The sequence below is a fragment of the Musa acuminata genome, chromosome BXJ2-11 (genome assembly GCF_036884655.1).
Source record: "Musa acuminata AAA Group cultivar baxijiao chromosome BXJ2-11, Cavendish_Baxijiao_AAA, whole genome shotgun sequence".
In the NCBI taxonomy this organism is placed as follows: domain Eukaryota; kingdom Viridiplantae; phylum Streptophyta; class Magnoliopsida; order Zingiberales; family Musaceae; genus Musa; species Musa acuminata.
Genome location: NC_088348.1, coordinates 29158106 through 29180608, shown reverse-complemented (window position 1 = coordinate 29180608; position 22503 = coordinate 29158106). Strand labels below are relative to the sequence as shown.

At 39.3% G+C, this 22503-nt stretch overlaps 2 protein-coding genes across 2 annotated transcripts; both read left to right on the top strand.

Moving 5' to 3' along the window:
- The first annotated feature begins 2635 nt into the window (after positions 1-2635).
- On the top strand, positions 2636-19338 carry LOC135626692 (dnaJ protein ERDJ7-like). Its single transcript, XM_065132203.1, has 10 exons — positions 2636-2889; positions 2972-3034; positions 3134-3200; positions 4483-4542; positions 7138-7188; positions 7309-7389; positions 8626-8738; positions 10668-10785; positions 10928-11054; positions 18962-19338. Exons 1-10 carry the CDS (start codon positions 2759-2761, stop codon positions 19063-19065), a joined length of 915 nt encoding a protein of 304 aa, XP_064988275.1. The 5' UTR covers positions 2636-2758; the 3' UTR covers positions 19066-19338.
- A 1096-nt stretch (positions 19339-20434) lies between these two features.
- Positions 20435-22288, top strand: LOC135626693 (uncharacterized). The gene is made up of 5 exons (XM_065132204.1): positions 20435-20779; positions 20921-21158; positions 21238-21358; positions 21590-21699; positions 22038-22288. The coding sequence occupies exons 1-5, from the start codon at positions 20577-20579 to the stop codon at positions 22062-22064; spliced, it is 699 nt and encodes a 232-aa protein (XP_064988276.1). The 5' UTR covers positions 20435-20576; the 3' UTR covers positions 22065-22288.
- The last annotated feature ends 215 nt before the right edge of the window (positions 22289-22503 follow it).

Here is a 22503-nt window from a genome sequence, read left to right as displayed (position 1 = left end):
TATGGAATCGGATTGAGATTATTTTTACTCTCTTAGTTCAGTATATATGGTATATCTGAAAAGAAAGTGATAGAAAATACAGTATCAGTTAATCATCATTCAACTTGTACGTTACGTGAAATTTAGGTTACCTTTCACTCGAATATTTTATAAAATATTTTATCCTCGTGAAATATTTTATAAAATATTTTATCATCTTAAAATATTTCATTCTTTATGATCATGTATAAAAACACATCCCTAATACAGATAATTTTTTTTATCTTAATCTTCATGTAGATGATACTTAAATGTTTTCACATTAAAAATACCTTATATTTAAATTTTGACTATATCAAATTGATCAACTAATTAAGATATTAATGATATTTTTCATAGTCACACCTACTAATAACAATTGGAGTGACGAAACTACAAAGCGGAAAAAGCAAACTTCTATCACTCTATTCAATGATACTTGGAAAGATGAAATTATTAAATTCCAAACAAATAACAAAAAAATCATTGACGGAACCGTGGTTTTTTTATTTATATTAACCGTAATATCATTAAGTGAAGTTGTTTTCTTATTTTTAGGATGTTTTTAAAAGAAAAATCGAATGCTTTCTCATAACATTATCTGATTCTTTCTCTAACAGCTCCTCTGTCGTTCCCTTCTCTGGTTTTCATCTTGCATTTGGTTCTTTCTTTTAATCTGTCACTATTTTCAGTTGGGCTTATATTGTTCTTGATTATTTTCAGACAGTTGGATTTAGATGAGTACTGAACTGATCTGACAAATGAACTGATCTAGATTAATTGATTTTTTACAAAAAAAAAACCTAACATTAATCGGTGGCTGTTAGTGAGAGCATTTTGCTCCTCAGGACACTATTTTGACAAGATCCATATAATCGATTTATCATATTTCATGAAAATATCTTGATAAGTCAGCAGTGACCCTCCATTTTAAGATAATGAATATAATTTCTTAGTTATAGTACTAAAATATTAATAGTTTATTTAAAAATTATATAAGATCTTTATTCTTATTGTTATTATTGAATCTCAGATTTTGATAATGAAGTCAATTGTTATTTGTTTGATCTAATCTATATGTCGAAAAAAGTGTGCATGATTAACTACGATGACAGTAAGATATAAAGCAAGTGTTATGCCGGAGTCATGATCAAGATCTCATTGGGACTTCGAGAGATCAACGGAAGTCCGGACGTTCGTCGAAAGCTCTACAAGAACTAACTGAGAAGTCCAGGAGCTTGCCATAGAAGCTTGTCGGAATTCGTCAAGAAGATCGTCACAAAGTCCAGGAGCTTGCCGAGAGTCCGTCGGAGCATTACCGAGAGTTCGTCGGATGTTCGTCGAAAGTACGCCGGAAGAGCAATTGACGCATCGGAACAAGAAGTGCAGTAAACATTTCTTAATTGTCGTAGTTAGAGTATAAATTAAGTTAGGATTTTGAGGTAATCCCACTAACTTAATTAGGGGCCAATTGGGCCCTTAACATGATTGAATTGGGCTGAATTGAGCACCCAATTCAGCCCCTAAATTATTGGCCGACGGTGGCACCTCCTGGAAAGCAGTGCCCTAGGAAATCTGGGCGGTGGTATTGCCGACAATTATTGTTGCCAGCGGTGGTACCGCCAGAGCTCGATCTCCGAGCTCTGTTAGGCAGTGGTACCACCCAGTGTCAGGTATCCCCGGAAATCCGGGATTAGATACTTTTTGGCTCCATTTTTGAAGCCATTGAGGCTTATAAAAACGTCACCCTTTTTTGCATGAAAGGGCATGAAACCTATTAGCATAATCTTGAGTTCTTGAGTCTTAAAGTGTTGTAAAAGTTAGAGTTCTCCTCCTTTCATCTCTTAGCATTGTAACCATCCAAGAAAGAGGAGTGAGACTTGTAAGGGTTCATCTCCTAAACCCGAGAAAAGGAGAATGTGCTGTAAAGAGGTGTTCGGTCTTCACTTAAAAGAAGGCCTTTAGTGGATGCCAGAGACCTCATCGGAGGAGGAATCTGAAAGTGGATATAGGTCACATTGACCGAACCACTCTAAATTCTGGTTTACTTTTCATTAGTGCAATTTACTTAAACTGCAATTCATTTCATTACAAACTACTTCTCCTCCTCGTCTTGCTTACGCTCTTATACGTTTCAAGTTGCTATCCTTCCGATTCGATTTTCATCGAATGTACAAAATATTTTATACGAGAATCGAAGAATTTTACACTGTACTAATTCACCCCCCTCTTAGTGTCGTTCTTGATCCTAACTGTACTTATTCCCAAACTAAAAATGATAATATCATATTTTTTATATAAATTATTTTTATTAAATTTTGAGTTAATTTATTTTATTTTTAAATCATTTTATGATATTTTTATGAAGATATAAAAAATATTATTTAAGTCCGTTCAAAGACATCATTACTGACAATACAAATCTTATATCAAGTCACTCTATCGATCGGTCCAGACAATATAAATATTAATTCTCTAACAGTCTTATCGTACTATTTTGATGAATAAAAATATTTTTAATATATTAAAAAATATTTTTCGAAAATTCGCCATATATCTTAAAACTATGAATATATTTTTCGGATTTTTAATTGCATATGAATGTAACTACGGTCAACCTAAAGTTGACAATACCCGCAGCTGACGACGATCCGGTCCCGGTTGCTACCTGATCGGTGCGGGAGAGCCTCGTCCTACACCTCCACCTCGTTCCACCTCGCATCTCCGGAGAGGGGGTTTGATGATGGTTTCTCCGGTACTCCGTTGTCTCTCCTCTCCCCCTTTCCTTTTCTTCTGTTGCCTTCTCCTCCTCCAACTCCCAATTTGCCGTTCTATCTACTGCGATGAGGACGACTGCTACGATCTCCTCGGGTGAATGAACGAATACCCTTCCCCTTTTCTCTTCATTTCCTTAGATCCCTCTTTTGATCTCCTCCTCTCTTTCGTTCGCTAGGGTTTCTCAGAGCTCCAACGCGTCGGAGATCAAGAAAGCTTACTACAAGCTCTCCCTTAAATAGTACGGTGACGAATTGAGTTCACTTTATAACTCACATCTGTTGATTTCTTTGTGATAACTCCGTTTGCTGATAGATGCCTCTGTCATTGTATTTTTCAGTCATCCTGATAAGAACCCTGACCCCGAGTCAAGAAAGCTTTTCGTGAAAATTGCGAATGCGTATGAGGTGAGATACCACTGATCTTTCCGTCATTGGGAATCACTCTCGTTCTTGTTCCTTGGTACGAAGTTTATGTTTGAATTTAGACGATCTATTTTGATTTTTCATGTCCAGAATAAAAAAAAAAACTAGCTAGGCAGTGTTCTTTAGCGAGGGTTATTGATATGGTTCTTGCTCGAATTTCTTACGACTAGAAATCCAAAAAGAAAATGGACTCATAAACATCCTGCTTCATCTAGCAAAGTTTTCTCTGCGCGGTGGATGTGTATACATCTTGTATTGTTTTGGTTTAGATGGCCAACATTTCTTTATGCCATGGTGCTCATCCCATTGGTTGCTAAAGGAAACCTTCGCTAAGGTCTATATCTTTCTCCCTGCTTTTTCCCTTATAGTTCCAGTTGGTATTTAATAGTATATTTAGCCACCTGAATATTCCACTTGTGTGGTATGTCGTACAGCACATATCTGGTTTTCTTAAAGTTCATTTTCCCTTCAATCGGTAGATTTTTTATTAAGATAAATACTGAATGTAAAAGCATTGCAAATTATAGTTTACTGGTGAAGTTAATGACCAAAATGCGGCTTGTTTAGCTTATGCTTTAGTATCATAGATGCACTATTCTAAGAAGGAAAATTTAATTTACTAAATTTACAAGTGTGTTAGTGTCTGTAAGCTAAACTAAGAAATGATTGTACTGTAAAGTGACCTTCAAATAGTTTTACAACTTTTGACTTTCTAGGTTTGAGAAACCAATTTTAATCCTTTTGAAACTAGAGTTGATTCTAGGATTTGAATTCCTACCAGATCAAATCATGAGGATTATATGGATCAGTTTCTTTAATTCTTTTCTCCTTTTTTCCCCTTGAACTTTCCATGTCCGATATGAAAAATTTTGAGATCACTGAAGAATAAGTAGAACTCAATAGTGTAGGCCGGAACTTAATAGACTGCCGAGATTGGTTGGACATCAGGTGAGCTGAGTTTCAGCTTTTAGTTGGTTCTGTTCTGGTCAATGTCCCAAAAGATCATGACTGATTTTTTATACATAATGTTTGATGAATGTTTTTTTTTTAATTCCTGCATAATTTTTTCGTTTTGCTAAATGGATCAAATTGTTTCACAAATACATTTTCACTAGCTATGGTTTGTGAAGCGAGATGCTTTTCTTCTAGTCTTGAGTTGTTGTAATCAATAGCTGTCACTTACAAAGTTGCACAAGAATTTCAAGTTCTTTTATTGATCTACAAATGCTAAATTTGTTGATATATAATTCATATACTATTCCAGATTTTAAAAGATGAAGCTACAAGGGAGCAATATGATTATGCAATTGCACATCCTGAAGAGGTAATATTGATTACTTGTACCAGTTACTTTTCTTTTATCTTAGTGATGTTAGTATCATTGTTACATATTCTTTCCTGCTGTTTATTTATTCATTCTTTTTTCATGCTGTTTATTTGTTCATTTTTCTTTTGCGCATACAAGATAATACAAAAATGAAACACTCCCGGACAATGACATTTTTTAAAAGTTTTAGTTTATATTCAGATAGGTTTCTCCAAGTTAGAATTGGGTTTCCTTTTATATTTATTCTCTCTCTCTCTCTCTCTCTCTCTCTCTCTAAACTTGTTTCTCAATCTTGACTTGTATTTTTTATCTAGTCCCATATTTTGACGGAAATGTTTTGATAAGTTTGTTAATCAGATATTTGAATGACAAATGTTTTACTGTTGTTAGATTGTATGGGATCTATGTAACATTGTCTTGAAATTTTCTTTCCTTTTTTAATACTGGAACCTCTCTTAGGAGATGCTGTCGCATGATCATGTTAATGGCTAGCCCTTTATTATGTATCTTTTAATTGTTAGTTAGTCCCTTTTGTGGTAATTATGTGGCACAATCTTAGAGACTAATATGTTTTATGGTTAGTTCAGGTTGATGATTTTGTTATTGTTAGATTTGAGAGTGAAGAGAACATTATAATTACCCTGTTCCTCATTTGATATTTTATCTCCCACACCTTGCTAATTGATGAGTTGTCAACTTTGTTCTCTTTTGTGATCCTTTCTTTTGAATTGTTTCCTTCAATATCTGAATGCATTTCTGTTACATGATGACCCATAATGTTACATGACCATTCTATGTTTAATGATATTGTTAAATCCATATAAACAAATCTATTATCAACAATTTGATATTATATATGCATAAAAAATGGTGAAATACCTTACAAGGTGCTTAAGAGTTGGGGACTAGGCACATCTCTTTTGCTTTTATGAAAAGGTTTTTATATTCTATAGAAAGATGAAATGCCAAAGCGGTAATTTAGTTTTGTCTTCTCTATTCTATGACATGAAGACAAAAAGATAATCCTGTATAAGAATCTTATTTGTTGTTTTCTTCCTTAGTCACCAACACGTGAATCGTGACTATATCATCTAGGTACCATGTAACACATAATGATTAATTTCTGCATAGAATTTGTTTTTCTTCTATCAATATTTGATTTAAGGTTTAAAATCTCGATTTGGTACCAGTTTCAACATCTTGTCCAGCCAATATGATATTGGTATGTATACGAAATGATATATCAACCATGCCCTGTATCATTGAAAATCAAAATAAAAATTGAAATTGATGGATGCCTAGCCATATGCTCCTGTACATATCCTTGGTCGGATTGGTATATACTGGTTGTACATATCAGTCCAACTGGTATATGAAAATGTTGAATGTTATACTTTGCCTTCGAAGTTTAATCTTGATGACTTCTTTGAAGTTCAGAAATGAAAGTAAACCTTTCTAGTCTTAGCGTCTCATGTTGCATATTCCAAAGCTGTTGGAGGCTTTCTTTGTTTCGTTTGTCAAATAACATGTTAGAATTGAATTCTTTCAATTATCATATAATTTTTTTCTCACCTGGTATTTTATTTTGTAACAATGCTTGAATTATTTCCCTTTTTTCATGTTCCTCAAATGCGGGCATTAGGTAATTGTTTAATTCATTGCTTGGTCCTTAGTTCCTTTTGAAATTGGTAGACCCATCTCTGTTGGTTCCATATTAGTTTGACTACCTTGAGAATTGACAATTACTAGTCCTAATGTTCAAGGTTTGCAATACCATCTGATACGGTTTATGTCTATGGTAGTCACCCTTTCAGAAACTTGTAAGATTTAATTTTTTGGAGGCAATTGATTGTCAAAATTGGAATTAAGTTGTAATTGAAATAAGTTGGATTAAGCATAGAAATAGCCAAACCCTTGACATGCATGGTTCATGGACTCTAAGACAATGATCAAGATATAAGTTTCTGTATAATATAGTTGCATTGTATATATCATGGTCTGCAGTACCGGACCGTACCGCCCGGTACGGGCGGTATGTACCGGTCCGACAGGCTTCCGGTACGCGGACCATCTGTTACCGTTCCGACACTGTAGCACTGTAGCACTGCTACAGTGTTACAGTGCTCGGCACGCCTAAATATACCGAGCGGTACACCTGGGTGTACCGCTCAGTATACCGTACCGTACCGATACCGTGCCCAGGTCGAAACTCCGGTACGGTACAGTATTGCGGACCTTGGTATATATAGTTACATTTATTTTGATATAGGAATAAACTGGACATGTATCAGATGTGAAGTAAAGGTGATGATGTTTGGGAAGTTCTTGTCTTGCTTTCCTTCATTTTTCGTTTTAGTGAGGAGGTTCTTGCACAAATGTATTGTTTTTCTCTTTCTGTTCTTTTGATAAATGGCTTTGTGGGGTTGATTGATGAGACACTATACATGTTTATTTTAAGCTGATGCAGGTCCCATTGTTGAAGTTTAAACATATATGTGCAACTTATTTGATTTAACACTTACAACGCTGGCAATATTTTTGCTATCTTTTCTTTTAATTTGCATGCATTACTAAGTATTCTTTTCTATACAGGTCTTCTATAATACTGCTCGGTACTACCATGCATATTATGGTCATAAAACAGTAAGGATATTTCAAATTCGCCCAAACTTATTCAATATTTTGTCAACTTGATATTTCTTTTACAATGATCTGATAGTGGAGTCAGGTTATCAATCATTCTACATTTTCAATAAATGATAGGATCCTCGAGCAGTCTTGGTGGGTCTTCTTCTGGTTGTTTCAGCTTTGCAATATCTAAATCAATGGACCAGGTATACACAGGTATCGTGAGGATTTTGTAGCTCTTCATGAGAAAGATGCAAGCAATATGCCCAGTTGCTAACCATCCTGCTCCTTTTTGCTCGGGCCACTTACTTTTATAGTTTATTCTCTTTATTTCGTGCACAATTGATAATTTTTTTTTTCCTGCTATTGTTCAAAGTATAAACTATAATACTATCTTATTACATTGTGCCTTGTACTGTGATTGTAAATCAAGAAAAACATGCATCAAGATGACATGTATCTGTTACTCCGCTTGGATATCAATGTTCTTTCTCCTGTGTTTAAATGATGGAAATATCCTGATGCATGCCAACCTAGGAGTGAAAGTTTGTAGAGCCCTTATTTTTTAAGAAGTTAGGTAAGGTTGAGCAGATATAATATAAGATAAAATCCTTATATTATTTTAGTAGTAAAATTGTTATCGTACCATACCAGTGTTTCGAGGTTGGCTCGGTACGGTACGGTACCGGCATGCCGAGCAGTACACCAGGGCATACCGAACGGTACACCAGGGCTTACCGAGCGATTTTCTTTCACTGTAGCACTGTAGCAATGCTACAGTGTAATGCTGTAGCACTGCCCGTCCGGTAGCGGGCGGTCCGCGTACTGATATGCCGTCGAACCGGTATGTACCGCTCGTACCGGGCGGTACTATTCGAAATTGCATACCATGACCTAAAGAAGATGCCTCAAATGGCTACCTGTCTGAGAAAGATGTGACTTCTTACTATTAAAAATGTTGAGTTTTTTGACTGCTGTATTTTTACCATAGTTTTTGCCCCTTGCCTTTCACTCTTTTATGGTTTAGTAACTATAGTTATCCTGTGTTTTGCAAAAAGATTCTCTTGTCATCTGGCCACTATCTTTTTACCAGTCTTCATGTGGTCCCTTCATTACCTTCAGAATATAATCAGGGTCCTACCATACATGCATCAATCTGATATTGAAGCGGGGCACCATCATGTTAAACCATGATGTGCTGTCTTGCAATGTTGACTTATGTGTTTAAGCTCTTGGGGAGATATTTCATTAATCAAGCGAACCTGATGGTGCTCAGTAGAAGTACTTGTGCTCAATAAACATTTGTTTGTGTCCTTTATTTTGGAGTTCCTCCATGTTGAAAGACAAAGAGGAAATAGTCACCAATTTTCACTTATACTAGTTAATGTTGGCTCTGTATCAATTGTTTACTGTGTGCTTTCTGGATAATCATTGTCCTTAATGTTAATGCAGGCAGTTACAATGGTCAAGAAAACACCAGCTTACAAAAATAGGTTGAAGGCACTTGAACTTGAGCGATCTGGAGGTGTAACAAATAAGAAGAAGGGTCTAAAACAAATTGATAAGTAAGAGTATATTTATCAAGGTTTTCTCTGTTCTTACAGTTAAGATAATGCTATTAATTGTAAGGTAGTTTGGATGGACTTCTTTGATGTAGGTTTGCAACTATTACATCTTATCATTACTGTTTCCAAAATAAAGTCCTTTTAATTTGTTTTAGATATCAGGTTATGGCTTCTGTCTCCAATAGAAAACAGGAATTCTAATATGCACTCCTGTAACCTGCATTATATTTTGCTGGCAGGATCATGAGATTTATATTGTCTACAACTTGTGATTTTGTGCACACTAAATTTTCACTAAAACCTAGCATTGATAAGAAAATTATAGAGAAAATGTCTTTGTTGTTGCTACATCCTATGGTAGATAGCAAAATGTTGTGCAAGATAGTTAAAACTTCTATACGGTCCCTTTTCTTTTTTAAGTGGAAGCGTGATCAAAATATTCTCTTATTACTATTTTCTCGTTTGACTTATTTTGGCAATAATTTTTCGACATTCTTCATTAGTTAGGCAGCTGCATTAGCATTACAAATTGAACTTAGATAGTTAAAACTTCTATATGGTCCCTTTTCTTTTTTAAGTGGAAGCGTGATCAAAATGTTCTCTTATTACTATTTTCTCGTTTGACTTATTTTGGCAATAATTTTTCGACATTCTTCATTAGTTAGGCAGCTGCATTAGCATTACAAATTGAACTTAGTTTTGAATTTGAACAATGTACCTTTAGCTCTCAATCTATTACATCAACATATTAATCACACAAATGGCCATTGTCATTGCCCTAAAGCACTTAATCAAGTGCTTGCTTACAAGGTCTTTTCCAAGCAAAGGCTTTGGTTTGAATCACTATGCATGGTCTTCTTTTTCTCTATTACTATAACTAGATTTGAACTGTCCATTATATAAGAAATTGGATTGTACAAATTTAATCTGTTCTCACTTTAGAAATACCAGTCAAGAATACACATGTTTTGGTATAATATCATCTAATGTTAGGTGATCATTAGCTAAGGTTGTGCCTTTTGGTATTAAGGATAGGAGCCTGGTCCATGTTTAGATTGCATCGATATAATAGCACATATGATGATCTGAAAGTGGATTTTACTACAAAAGCTTTGAAATTTATAACCTTATTAGGATTTTTCAATCAGAACTAGGAATTTTGTTCACTAGAATTTGGTGTATTGCTGCCTTGGGGTTATGAAGATAGAGCATATTGTCAACAACTAACTTTGGATGCATGATTGAATAAAGAAAGATGTCTGGTTATTGCTTAGTGTAACTAAAAACGAAAATTTGAGAGAGATGACGGGGAGAATGGCAGTAAGAAGGATGAGAGAGAAGGATCAGTGTACGTCTAGAGAGAGAGATTTTATCGAATCAGTTCTGTATTTTTCTGTCAAGTTGGTTAGTTCAGAAGTTTTTTTTTGTAAATGTTGTCTATATTATTGGCTGTGTTAGATCGAATTCTATCTTATCTTGGTAAAAAGCCTTTCAAGTTACCATAAATCTCGTTAGAAAAATGTTTTACTCTGAGAATGTGTTTAGGTTCATTATATCTAGAATCTTGGAGAGCAACTAAATTAAAATAGGAGATCTAATGATGCATTAAGTAAAGATCCAACGGGATCCTACACTATAGGTTTGTTTGTTTTTCCTTTCCACGAGAATTATTTCTTTGAGTAAAATGCTGGCAGTCTATATACTTAAATATGTCTTGTCTTGAATCTATCATAAGATATAATAATTGTCTGATAAAAATGGTGTTTCTTTAAGTTGAGTGGCCTTTTTCTTCTTTCTATTCAGTGTTTCTTTTAGTTTCTAATCTATTCCTTCCTTTCCATGGCTTCTACATATATACGTGTATGAGTATGTTAATCTTTTTATTTTACCACTAACTACAATTTTAACTTTGTAATTCAATCATGCCAGGACGGTGGAAGAGAAGCTTAGCAATGAACTTGAATTGCATATTCAGGGAGCTGAGAAACCTTCGTTATGGAATCTCATCGGTGTCCAATTTGTACTTCTGCCTTACACATTAGGCAAGGTTTGTAGGTCTATTTTGGAAAGTACATACACATAAATGTTTTTTTTGAACTTCTTTAACTTCATTACTTCTTCGCTTTTCAATATATTCTTGTGGAACCTGATTACCATGAATATGAGATTTTTTTCTGAATAATTTTCAGTTGTTGATTTGGCGATCCTGTTGGTTTTGGAGATATCAGATCAAGAAACTACCATACTCATGGGATGATGCTTGTTATTTGACACAAAGTTGCCTCAAAATAACTTCTGATGCATGGAGAAATATTGGTAATATTTTAGCTAGCTCTTTACTAAAATATTACTTATCGCATTAGGTCCAGTGTACTTTTAGCATATCCAACTTTTCTAGTGTTTCTAAGGTCTGCATTGTTCACCAATGCGATTTTTGCTTGTTCTAAAGTCACACCTAGGAAAAGGACAGTATGTGTATTTGGAAGAATAACAAGCTAATCAACTAAAATATGAGAAGTAAATAATTGGATAGGACTATAGGAAATTATATCAATAGAAGCTAATTAGGTTTAGTTTGTGTAAAATCCATTAGTATCATGCATTGGGAGAAGTCTTGTGCATTAGTTCACCTCTCTTTATTCGTGGACAACTAGGTATCGTTTCGATAGAGGATAATATGAGATAAAATCATTTAAGATGATATTGACATGCGCTTAAGAGACATACAAAGACGATAGTTAGAAGAGTTGAAATGATTAATGTTAATGGTATCGAGAGAGATAGAGGAAGAACTAAAAAGACTTTAATTGAAACTATAAATAAATATCTAAATATTTTAAATTTAACTAAACATATGATTTTTTACGGATCTCAATGGTGACAAAAGATCTATTTAACTGATCCCAAATAGTTAAGACTTACGACTTTGTTGTTGTTATTGTATTAGTGTGACTGTCTTCTATGCTTTAGATCATCGGCTTGAGCTATTTATTTGATTAGAAATTAGCACTGAGCTATATTTAGAAGCAATTGATGATCTTGCATAAAAAGGATCTCAATGTATCCTCTAGTCTAAAGCAAGGGTCGTCATATCGATCCATATTGGTGTACTGACCAACCATTCGTACAGTACGTACCGAGGTGTATTGACGTACCATATGTTAGTACATCGGGGCATGCCGATAGCACGATAAAATTACCAAAAATAGCTCTAAAATTCCTGAAAAATAAAAAAAGATTAGATTATGGTTTTTAAGTTGAAAATAATTATAAATTTAGTAAAAATAATTTAACTTAGGAAAGAACAGTAACATATATCTTTTTCAAATTTTGAGGAGTAGCTTTGTGGTATGTTTCAGACCGTTCTTCCGTTAATATTAAATTATCTACAAAGAAATAATTTGAATTGTTAGATTATTTTTAAACAATTTGAATTTTAAGATTCAAATGAATCAAATAATCAATCGATAGATATATTTGGTTCTACCATAAATAAGAATGATGGGACTCCATGGGCAATGGATCAGGGTCCTCGATCCTATATATATGTATATCAATTTGATATATTTGTCGGATCCAATTCTGAAATTGATATCACGACATAGTATATTGAAATACCGTATTGACACGAACTTAGCTGGTTTTGCCTAAGTCGTGCGGCACCCTTGCGCGTCCGTCCGCAAAGGTCAGCCTCCCCGAAGCCTCCCATTGTCCCTTAGGACCAACAAAAGAGAGAACGGGTTAAAGAGAACGCCTCAAACGGGATCCACAAGCAAACATGTCCGAAAAACACTTCATAGACAAAGCAAATTACAAACAGACTTTACAAGCTCTGAACAGTGGCACAACAAAGGGTAAAATGGTCCATTACAGACCGAAAAGCTCTCGAACGTGTCCACATGACACAACCTTTATTTACAAGCCTAAAGAGGCCACCAACCCAACTAACATGGGACTATTAAGCCTTCGGCCGCCTCTCTACCCGCTGTACAAGGCATGAACATGCCAAACGACACGGACATACATAAGCATTACATCAAACACCCTGTTTCAAAGTTTGTCCGTGACATTCTCCCCCACTTATCCCTTCGACGTCCTCATCGAAGCCTTTGTGAACACTGCAACTCTTCGCCTTTGCTGAGTCTTCAATCTTCTGCTCCAGCTGCAATGCGCCTCCTGGCTCCCAACTGCTCTCCACTGCTGTTTCTGAGTAGTCGAACCTTTGATCCGCCATGCTGCTTCAACTCGCCAATGACTCTGACTCTGGTGTGGGATTGGCTGAGTTGTGTTGATCCTCGTTGATTCCTGCGGATCCACCAAAATGAAGGAAAAGACCATCCTTACTGCGCCAGTCTCTCAAAATTCCACATGCTGCTTGAACTGGGTGGATGCTTGTTGGAGCTTTAACGAGCATCGTCTCGCAAACTTCTGAAGTTTTGGGTCCTTCCTCCACAACATCTGCTCATTGACTCTTCTTTCAGTTAGTTGTCACATCCAAGTAGGTTCGCATCACTTCCGCTTTCGATTGGCATTTCGTTGGGAAATGAGGCGGACAATCTACTCTCAGTAGCACTGATCACCGTTGGTGAGGATTTGACAACTATTGTCTTCCATTATCTTCGAAGGGTCTTTGAACTTGTGCAGAGCTCCTCTGCTAGATAGATAAGAGAACTGGGGTACTCGGTTTCGCCCATTCTCTTAAGAGTTGAGAAGGCAAAGGTTACTTGACTTCGCCCGCCTCCTCGAGGTTGTACTTCATGCATCGAGCTGGTTACTGGCCTTCGCCTGCTCTTTGCTCACACTTCTGAAGCACTTGAAGTGTTTGCACTCCTTGCGTTGAGTTAGCTACTGTGATTCACCTTCTCAATGCCATTGAACTTCTGGAATGCAGGAAGTTTTCACCCCAACTTGGAGTAATTCTCTGATAGATGAGGTCGCCTCTGGGATTGTACCGTCTTCTCCATCAACCCTGCCGCCTACTCCACTGAGTAGCAAAGGTACAGCACCGCGTACTGCTTGCTTCGTTCCTTGGTCGTGCACTCTTGCATGACCCGAAGTCCTTTACTTACGGCTATCTTGATGAGAAACTTGTTGACACCGGTCTTACGAAGTTCCTCGGCCTCTGCCCTTCAGCCTTGTCTCGGTACTTGGAGATTGCCTCTGCATGCTCCACCTCCTCGGCCCCTTTCACGACCAAGTGCTCTCCCTCCGTGAGAGCAAGGGATCAATGACTTTCACGGAAGTCCCGCCTCTGCGGTACCATGGCGCTGCCATGCCCATGGCACTACTATCCGTCGCCTCGCATCTCCATCCCTTTTCTTCACAATCAGTAGATATGCCTCCGTGACACTCCTCCGAGTCCACCTCCATTCTAACTGATTGCTTGATTTTGGGTAGCTAAGTCCCTCTGGATTCGTCATCGCTTCCTCGCCCCTTTCGACCCCCTGCTTTAACACCTCTGTGTTCTCTAAGCAGTCTGTTTGGTCGATGGAAAGACAGACTGCAACTCCCATGCCTGGCCTCTGCCATCACGTTGTAGAGTTTGCACCGATTCTGTTCTCCTTAGCTTCCTTGGTAGCAACGTTCGCTTACTCGACCTTGTCCTCTGACTTGTCGGGCTCCCTTAAGCGAATATTAGCTCTGAAGCAGTCCAACTCTCCAGCTGCTTCGATCATACCTCCGCATGATCAAGTTCCTCCCATGGAACTCACTGGTACTTGCATTCGAACTTTTCCCTTGGTGGAACCCAGCCCCCATATGCTGATGACCAAGGTTTTCATCCGATGCAAAATTCGATGCACGCACGGAAGACCCGCCTCTGCGGTACCATGGCCTTCACTCCTTGAATCCATAGCCCTTCTTGCCGTCGTGTTGTTCACCGAAGTGGAGCTCCCAGTAGCTCCCGATCATACCTCCATATGATCCAGTCCCTCCCGGGACTATGTCGTGTGTGTCGCATTGCCACGAACTGTTCCACCACGATCCGCTGCACCATGTCGCCTCCTGGTGACATCTCAATTGCATTCTGATCCTTGTGGAATAAACTCGAATTGTGAACCCTCCATGTGTGGCCTCTGCCAATACATCGTAGGGTCTCCTCCACCTTCGATTTTGTTCGCTCCTTTGGCAATCGACCTTCATCCACCCACTCTTGGGTCACACCTAGATGAAGCACCGCTCTAGGACAGTCCGTCGCCTAGTAGCTCCCGAAGTCCACCGACTTCGCTGTAATTTGTGCACCATTGCCTGGATCCTGGGCCTTTGCCCCTACCAGCACAATCTCCGCTGCGCACCGCTTCCTTCACGGCAACTTTGAATGGCAACACTGTGGCATATTCTTCAAGAGTACCCGCCTCTGCGTCCTCTTGCCCCGTGCTAAGGCCTTCTGAACCCAACTTCGCCTCCGCAAATTGAGTCGCCTTAGTTCCTCCATCAAATGCTCCTCCGAGATAAGGTGCATGTGCCCAGAAGCTCCCTTCGTCTTTGGCACCATGCAAGATGAGTCCGCTCCGTCAGAACGAAGGACCCATGGAACAACATGATCCTACTCTTGCCTCTACAAGAGTTCATGTCTTTGACCTCTGTCTAAGGAAAGCACTGTGCTTCTGCTCCATGTTCCAACTTCTCTGCTGGCTCCCTTCATGCGGCTTGGGTACTTCGCCAAGTTACACCCAAGTTGCTCCGCTCCTCGTTTTTGCATTGAGTCGATGGTGGCCCTCGCGCCCACCATTCCACGGGTCAGCCCTCCCTTGAGTCTGATCTCCATATCGACTCTAAGTGTGCCTTCATTTAAGTTGCTTCAGGTCGCTCCCCCACTTGATCTCGCAATGCATCCACCCATGCATTCTCTCGAGCGAGATCATGTGACAACTCCTCGCTGCTTGCTCGGTCCATTGAGCTTCGTGGAGTTGTTGTTTGTGAGGTACTCCTCCTCAACATGTGAAGTCCGTCTCACATGATTCTCCCTCTGGAGAGCCGAGACTTATCCCTCCTGGATAACTGTCCCGTTGGAGCAACATCTCTCTTCGTTTCGGAGACCACCATCCCCTTAGACTACTCCGATCTGCTGAACAAACTGTGCATTGTTCTGCCTCTTGCAAACGCACTTGCTAGATTGCGCCTCCACGTCAATACAGCCACCGCTGCACCCCTCAAGGCCTAGCAACATGCTGAACTCGTTGCACACTTCAGCCTCCTCTGGACGTATCCTTCGCATGCCGAAGAGAAAGTTTCAATGCTCCATGGCGTCGAGTCTCGACCGCCTTGGGATGGCCACGAACTATCCATCGTCCGTATACAAGCCCATGCATGAGTACCGAATTCTTCGAGTTAGCAATTCCCCTCACCTCTGTGAGCTTTGCACAACTCTTTCGGTCGCTGAGCAACTCATTCCACTTTGCATGGTCTCGTCCTTTGCCAAACTCCTCGCTTGCCTTGAGCACCATCAAGTAAAGTTGTCAACGTTGAGCCGTAGCTCAAACTCAGCCATCCCAACCTTTGTGCGCTCCACATTCTTCCAAGCTTGCCTGTTCTCGTGGTGCCTCTTGCGCGAAGGGTTGGCCATTCCTCTGAATGCCAATGTTAGATGCCCGCTCCTCTGAGCGACTCTTTTCCCTACATCTCCATGCCCGTTTTCCCTCAAACGGTCGCGCGTGTGCTGACTGCCCTCAATGCAGCCCCGCTAGGTCCCCCACGTTTGCATGTCAAGTGTTTCTATGAGTGCTTGTCCCGCTCTGATACCATATGACACGAACTTAGCTGGTTTTGCCTAAGTCGTGCGGCACCCTTGCGCGTCCGTCCGCAAAGGTCAGCCTCCCCGAAGCCTCCCATTGTCCCTTAGGACCAACAAAAGAGAGAACGGGTTAAAGAGAACGCCTCAAACGGGATCCACAAGCAAACATGTCCGAAAAACACTTCATAGACAAAGCAAATTACAAACAGACTTTACAAGCTCTGAACAGTGGCACAACAAAGGGTAAAATGGTCCATTACAGACCAAAAAGCTCTCGAACGTGTCCACATGACACAACCTTTATTTACAAGCCTAAAGAGGCCACCAACCCAACTAACATGGGACTATTAAGCCTTCGGCCGCCCCTCTACCTGCTGTACAAGGCATGAACATGCCAAACGACACGGACATACATAAGCATTACATCAAACACCCTGTTTCAAAGTTTGTCCGTGACAGTATGTCATTAGTGCATCAATGTGGTGATGGTCGTAGTGTGATCATTCTGAACCACATGTGTTCGAGACGGCTCCTGAGGCAAGGACGATTGTGGCTTGTATTCGTGCAAAGCATGGAGAATGTCAAAACTTCTACTCTTGCCACTGATCTGTTGCTCCATATCATAAAATCGATAATTGTACTATTGCTCGAAGAAGTATGACCAACTATCACCGTACTACTGTTGGCCGTAAGATTCTTCATAATATGACGATTGTGAATACAATGAGCTTCGTACTGTGTCTACGTCGTGTAGGCTCCACTGCCTTCCCCTTCCCTTTCCGTGTATAAACTTGACTAGTAACATGTTGAGCTCCATGATTTGAATCTTGGGTGACGTGTAAAATACTGCTTCTCGGTCCATGCACCACTCTTAAATTGTGTAGATGGGACCATCAACTCCCCAGCGTCGTCGCCTTCATCGGTCAAGGCATTGCTATCCACGTTGCTGCCATATCTTTGGACCGAACAGGTTGTTGAATGTGATTGAGAAAGTGTCCTGTCACCCGACTCGATTCTTTCCAATAGTGCGACTGATGCTACTGCCTTCCCTTAGCCTTTGCCTTTCCACGTTAGGCGGAACACTGTGGTGGTTGGGTATCTCTAGTTCCTCGAGCAGTCTGACTTGATGTTTTCCGACTCCAACTGCCACATTCTGACCGGGGGGGGATCTTCCTCTTGCTTGGGATATGTTTCATTTTCTTCTATTGTCTCGGTGATAAAACGCGAAGGATGTGGAGGATCTCCCGCCTCATCAAGTAAAGGATCCTCTTGGATGAGAGAGAGGTGTGAGTAAGAAAGAGTTAAGAGAGTTGAAAAATTAGAAGAGTGAAATGGGTTGAAAAAGAGGAGAGGAAAGGGTTTAAACGGTTTCCTATGGTTCTAACAGTCAAATTGACCATTTGAAATAGTGCAATCTCAACCCTTGATCGGTAACGATCGAATTTCGATCATTACCAATCGATACAAACCCCGTATCACCCGATATGGGGTCATGTAATAGGTACCGCCCAGTATAGGGTAGTCCTCATATCGGTACCCTTTTGGACTAGTACATACCACCCATACCGAGCGGTACAGCTCTGTACGGTGAACCTTGGTCTAAAGGTTCAATAATATTTTCGTAATCAAATGCTGTATTTCACAAGGAACTTATTGGGGGAAGGAATTTATCCTAACATCGCTACCCATTACTGTAGCCATCTTTCTATATGTCTAGGCCATAGGATGGTAAAAGTCCTACTATGAGCATGGATATGATTGTTGGCTAACCAAATCCAATATTGCCATAATCTTCCCATGTAAATTATTTCAATTTTGCTTTCCTTTTTGCTTCTTCTTTTGTTCTCCACTTTTTCAGAAAGACACTAGATTTATTGTTAGTCTCCACCGCTTTCAGTTGAGCACTTGTGGACATTCACCTTGTCATATGGCTTTTGATATAATAAATAGCTTTCTCAAGAAGTATATGGTTACTCAAGTTAAATATTCCTATCATATGTGTGAAAAATGAGCTGAGTTCTGGATAAAAGTCTTTTAGTTGATTCTCAAATCATTCTTTCATTGCATTATCGAAGTTAAGTGGGCTCTTACTATGTGTTTTAGAAGCTGCTGTTGAGACTTATCTTTGTTGCCATCAATTGATGTCAAAGCAGTGAGCTCACAGCTTTGTTTGCAGACATTGCTACAGATTGCCCCTAAAGGGTCAGATTGAAAGATGCATGCAACTATAATCACATGTATTTTATTTTCAGTACTAATTTCAAGTCTCGGACTAAATTCTAAAACTGTGGAGGATCAAAGAAATATGTTATTGATCTATAAATATGTACAAACTTTTGGCAAATTGCTTTAGATTATTCATGATTTGGACAAGTGAACTTGATCTAGTATTATGCCCGAAAGGCATTCTTCCCCTAAATTCACATAGTTCACTGCAAAATCAATCTTTTTCATCGCCACTAACACATCTTAACTGCTGTTACTTGTCTAGATGAATCTACGATGAGTAACCTTGTCCAGAAACGTTTGTGGGTTAAAGGAAACATGGAGAGCTATGTGGCAGAGATGAGAAAAGAGTCAAAACGTCGAAGATAAGAGGTGGTGTTTCATGAGCATCTGTCCTTGTCTTGTTATGATTACATATTTCTTTAAAAAAGAACTATGGGATTTTTTTCTCGTATACCAATTTTTATATTAAAGAAAAGGAAACAAGAGAGAGAGAGAGAGAGAGAGAGAGATGACTCCCATGAAGAAAGATCGTACGGGAGTTTGACCTTAACTTTTAACTGTATTACCCATCGTGAGGTTTTTAAACCAAATATGTTATTGATTGCTTGGTTTATCCATTAAACATACTTTGTTTCACAACCTTTGTGTAATCTTCTACTGATGTTTGTCTCATAAGTTGGCAAAATTGTTTGCGGGCATTATTATATTTTAGCTCCTTGATGGAGACAAATATTTCCATGCAATTTTTGGCAATAATTTGTCGTTCATTACATATTTCAGTTCTTGTGCTTTTAAATTTGCTTTTTATTAGATTCTTTGGATGATGCCATTTAATGTTAATTCTCAAACTTTATTTCGCTCTACATCTAAAAGATCATTCGCTCATTTTGATTCGCACAATAGATTTAGACTTGCTGACTGTTGAACTGGGATCAACTCAACTAATTCTTTGTTGAGGCAAGGGCAAATACTTTTGTTCATAATTCACAGGAATTGTGGCTGAAAAATGATATGTTGATAGCTCGAGTTTTGTATACAGATCAATACACAGCAAGCATTGTGGGTGTCTGCTGGGTAAGCAATCTAACCATTTACCGATCCATGTATATAGATAATGGTGGACACTATTATTTTCTTTTTGCTTCTTATGTCTGTCACACAAACACAAGCTAAACAAGAAAGTAATTATGTTGCTGGGGTAAATATCTTAGCAAATAATTATTGATTGCAGTAATTATTTCCAGACTGGAAAAATGGTTTTTAGCTGGATTGAATCAAACTAGAAAAGCTTCTACGGAAAGAGATGATGACTTAATCATGAGTTTAGCTTATGCTGTTACTATTAGTATTCTCTGAGAATAATTAAATATTAAAGATGACTCTCTCTTTAGGAATAGGGTCACAACACCTTTGTACACTAATAGAGAAACATCATGAGTACTAAAAGTGTTTTTTCTTTATGCCTCCTCCTACAAATATGCTGAGATATATAAGTTATTTATTGAGCAATTAAACCCTAGTCCGATACCGGCCACCTGGTAAAACCCCAGTGAGAAAAAGAGGAGAAGAAAAAGCAACGTAAGAACAAGACAAGTTGACACTGATCTAAACCTTGTGAGGATTTGTCCACAAATTTAAGGGAGGATAAAGTGCAATCCGTAACACCACCTTCAATTTCATCTGTGCATCCCCCTCTGTAAGATCTTGAGATACATGCAACTTTTTAATTCTTATAAAAAAAAGTTGCCTGGTAAATGGCCTATATAAGCAGACGATCCCTCGCACTTCACTGTACTGTTTGTTACAGTTGGAGACTCCTCTCGTTATAGTCCGATCGATCGCATACCAGTCGAGTGTGTCGCTGGGTGTTGATCATCATGTTGGGAGTGTTCAGTGGAGATGTGGTGGACGTTCCGGGGGAACTAATGGCGGTCGGCAGCAGCACGCCCTGCCCCAAGACCCCGGCGTCGGAGCTGGTGAACCGATTCCTCGAGTGCACACCTCCGGTGATGTTGCTCAGGGTCGGTGGCTTCGGCCACCTCGCTTTTCGCCCCATCTCCAAATCCTCCATTCATACCAGGTTCTCTCTCTCTCTCTCTCTCTCTCTCTCTCTACTGGCTGATACATCCTAATAGGCATATATCGTGTCCACCTGAGCTATGAGATGCGTGCATGTACAAGTCCGACATGCGTCACACGACTGATCAAAGCTCTTGTCCAGGTTTGCAGCGGAGGATGCGATACAGTGCCTCTTCAAGGGAGTGCTGACCAACCTGGGGAGCTTGAGGCATCAGTACGACCTCCGTAACAGCGACGACGAGGCGGTGACGGTGATCAAGGCCTACAAGGTCATCCGCGACCGATCACCATACCCTCCCAACTTGTTGCTCTCACACCTCGCCGGCAGTTTCGCCCTCGTGCTCTTCGACATGAATTCCTCCTCCATCCTCGTCGCATCGGTACGTACGCCCTTCTTCCTGCATGCATGCACGTACCGATATACGTCGGCAACTCTTACATATACTTGAGACTTAACAGGACGTAGATGGGAGGGTTCCCTTGTTCTGGGGGATCACATCTGATGGATGCCTCGCCTTCTCTGACGATCTGGAGGTGCTGAAAGGATCATGTGGGAAATCTCTCGCACCATTCCCCCCAGGTAAGTGCGGCAGCCAGTTTCAATCCTCTCTCGTGTGACTCACTTCCTGCTGCTGTAATTGAATGACCGAACACCAATTTCAGCTAACTCTGCTTTAGCTGATGCTACCAAGGAAATTAATGCACGTCCTACCAAGAGCTCGATGAAGAAGAAAATTATCTATTCTTTTCTCTTCTCTTCTTCATTTTCCTCAATCTAAGGTCTCACCATTATTTGATCAATGGATTGCAGGATGTTTCTATTCGAATACATTGGGAGGACTGAAGAGCTATCACAGCCCCGGGGACAGGGTGATTGCTGTTCTAGGGAGTGAGGAAGAAGTATTTGGTGTCACTTTCAAGGTACTGCTGATTCCTACTTTGTGAGATATAGTTTACATTTAGTCTATATATTCCAGCATTACATTAGGTTTGCTGTCATAGACAAAGCAACATGTACTTTTTTTCTTGGTTCCATGGGACCTTGAGGAAGTGATGAACAGAAGACACAATAAGAATCTAAGAAATAATTCTAAATTAAATGATTTAATTCAGAATCCAGATATGTCACAAAGTTAATCACATGAATGACTCTATTATGTTTGGCCAATAAAATTGCTAACAAATAAATTAGGTGTCTACTAACTCTAATTAAATTATTTAACCTACTAAATTAACTCTCCTCTATCTATGGAGTGTAGGTGGAAAGATCTGCGGACAGGAAATGAAGTCCCACTTCATGTCAGGGTTGAGGCAGAGGGCCATTTCCTTCCAGAATAACAAGTCATGGATGTGTAGCATTGTGTTGATATCTGTTTCTTTCTTGGTGTGATGGCTTCGTCGGAAGACTTGAAGGCAAAAATATAAGCTTGTATCTATGTTAAGCTGATATAAACTTTCTTTTATTTATTTTTTAGGTTTAAAATCATCAATTAAAATTCTATTAATGGAATCACTGTTAAAAGCTATGTATGATAGGATGGAATTCAGTGCTGGAAAGAGATGAGATGAGATGACATGAGGCGGAATGGAGAACATGTTACGTTAAATAGATGGTGGAAAGCAAGACAATGGATGTGCACCGCCTCGTATCACTCACACCGCCCACCTCTGCTGCAAAAGAAGAAGCTCTCTTTCCGAAGAACAGACTCGGCCTCGGGAAAGCTG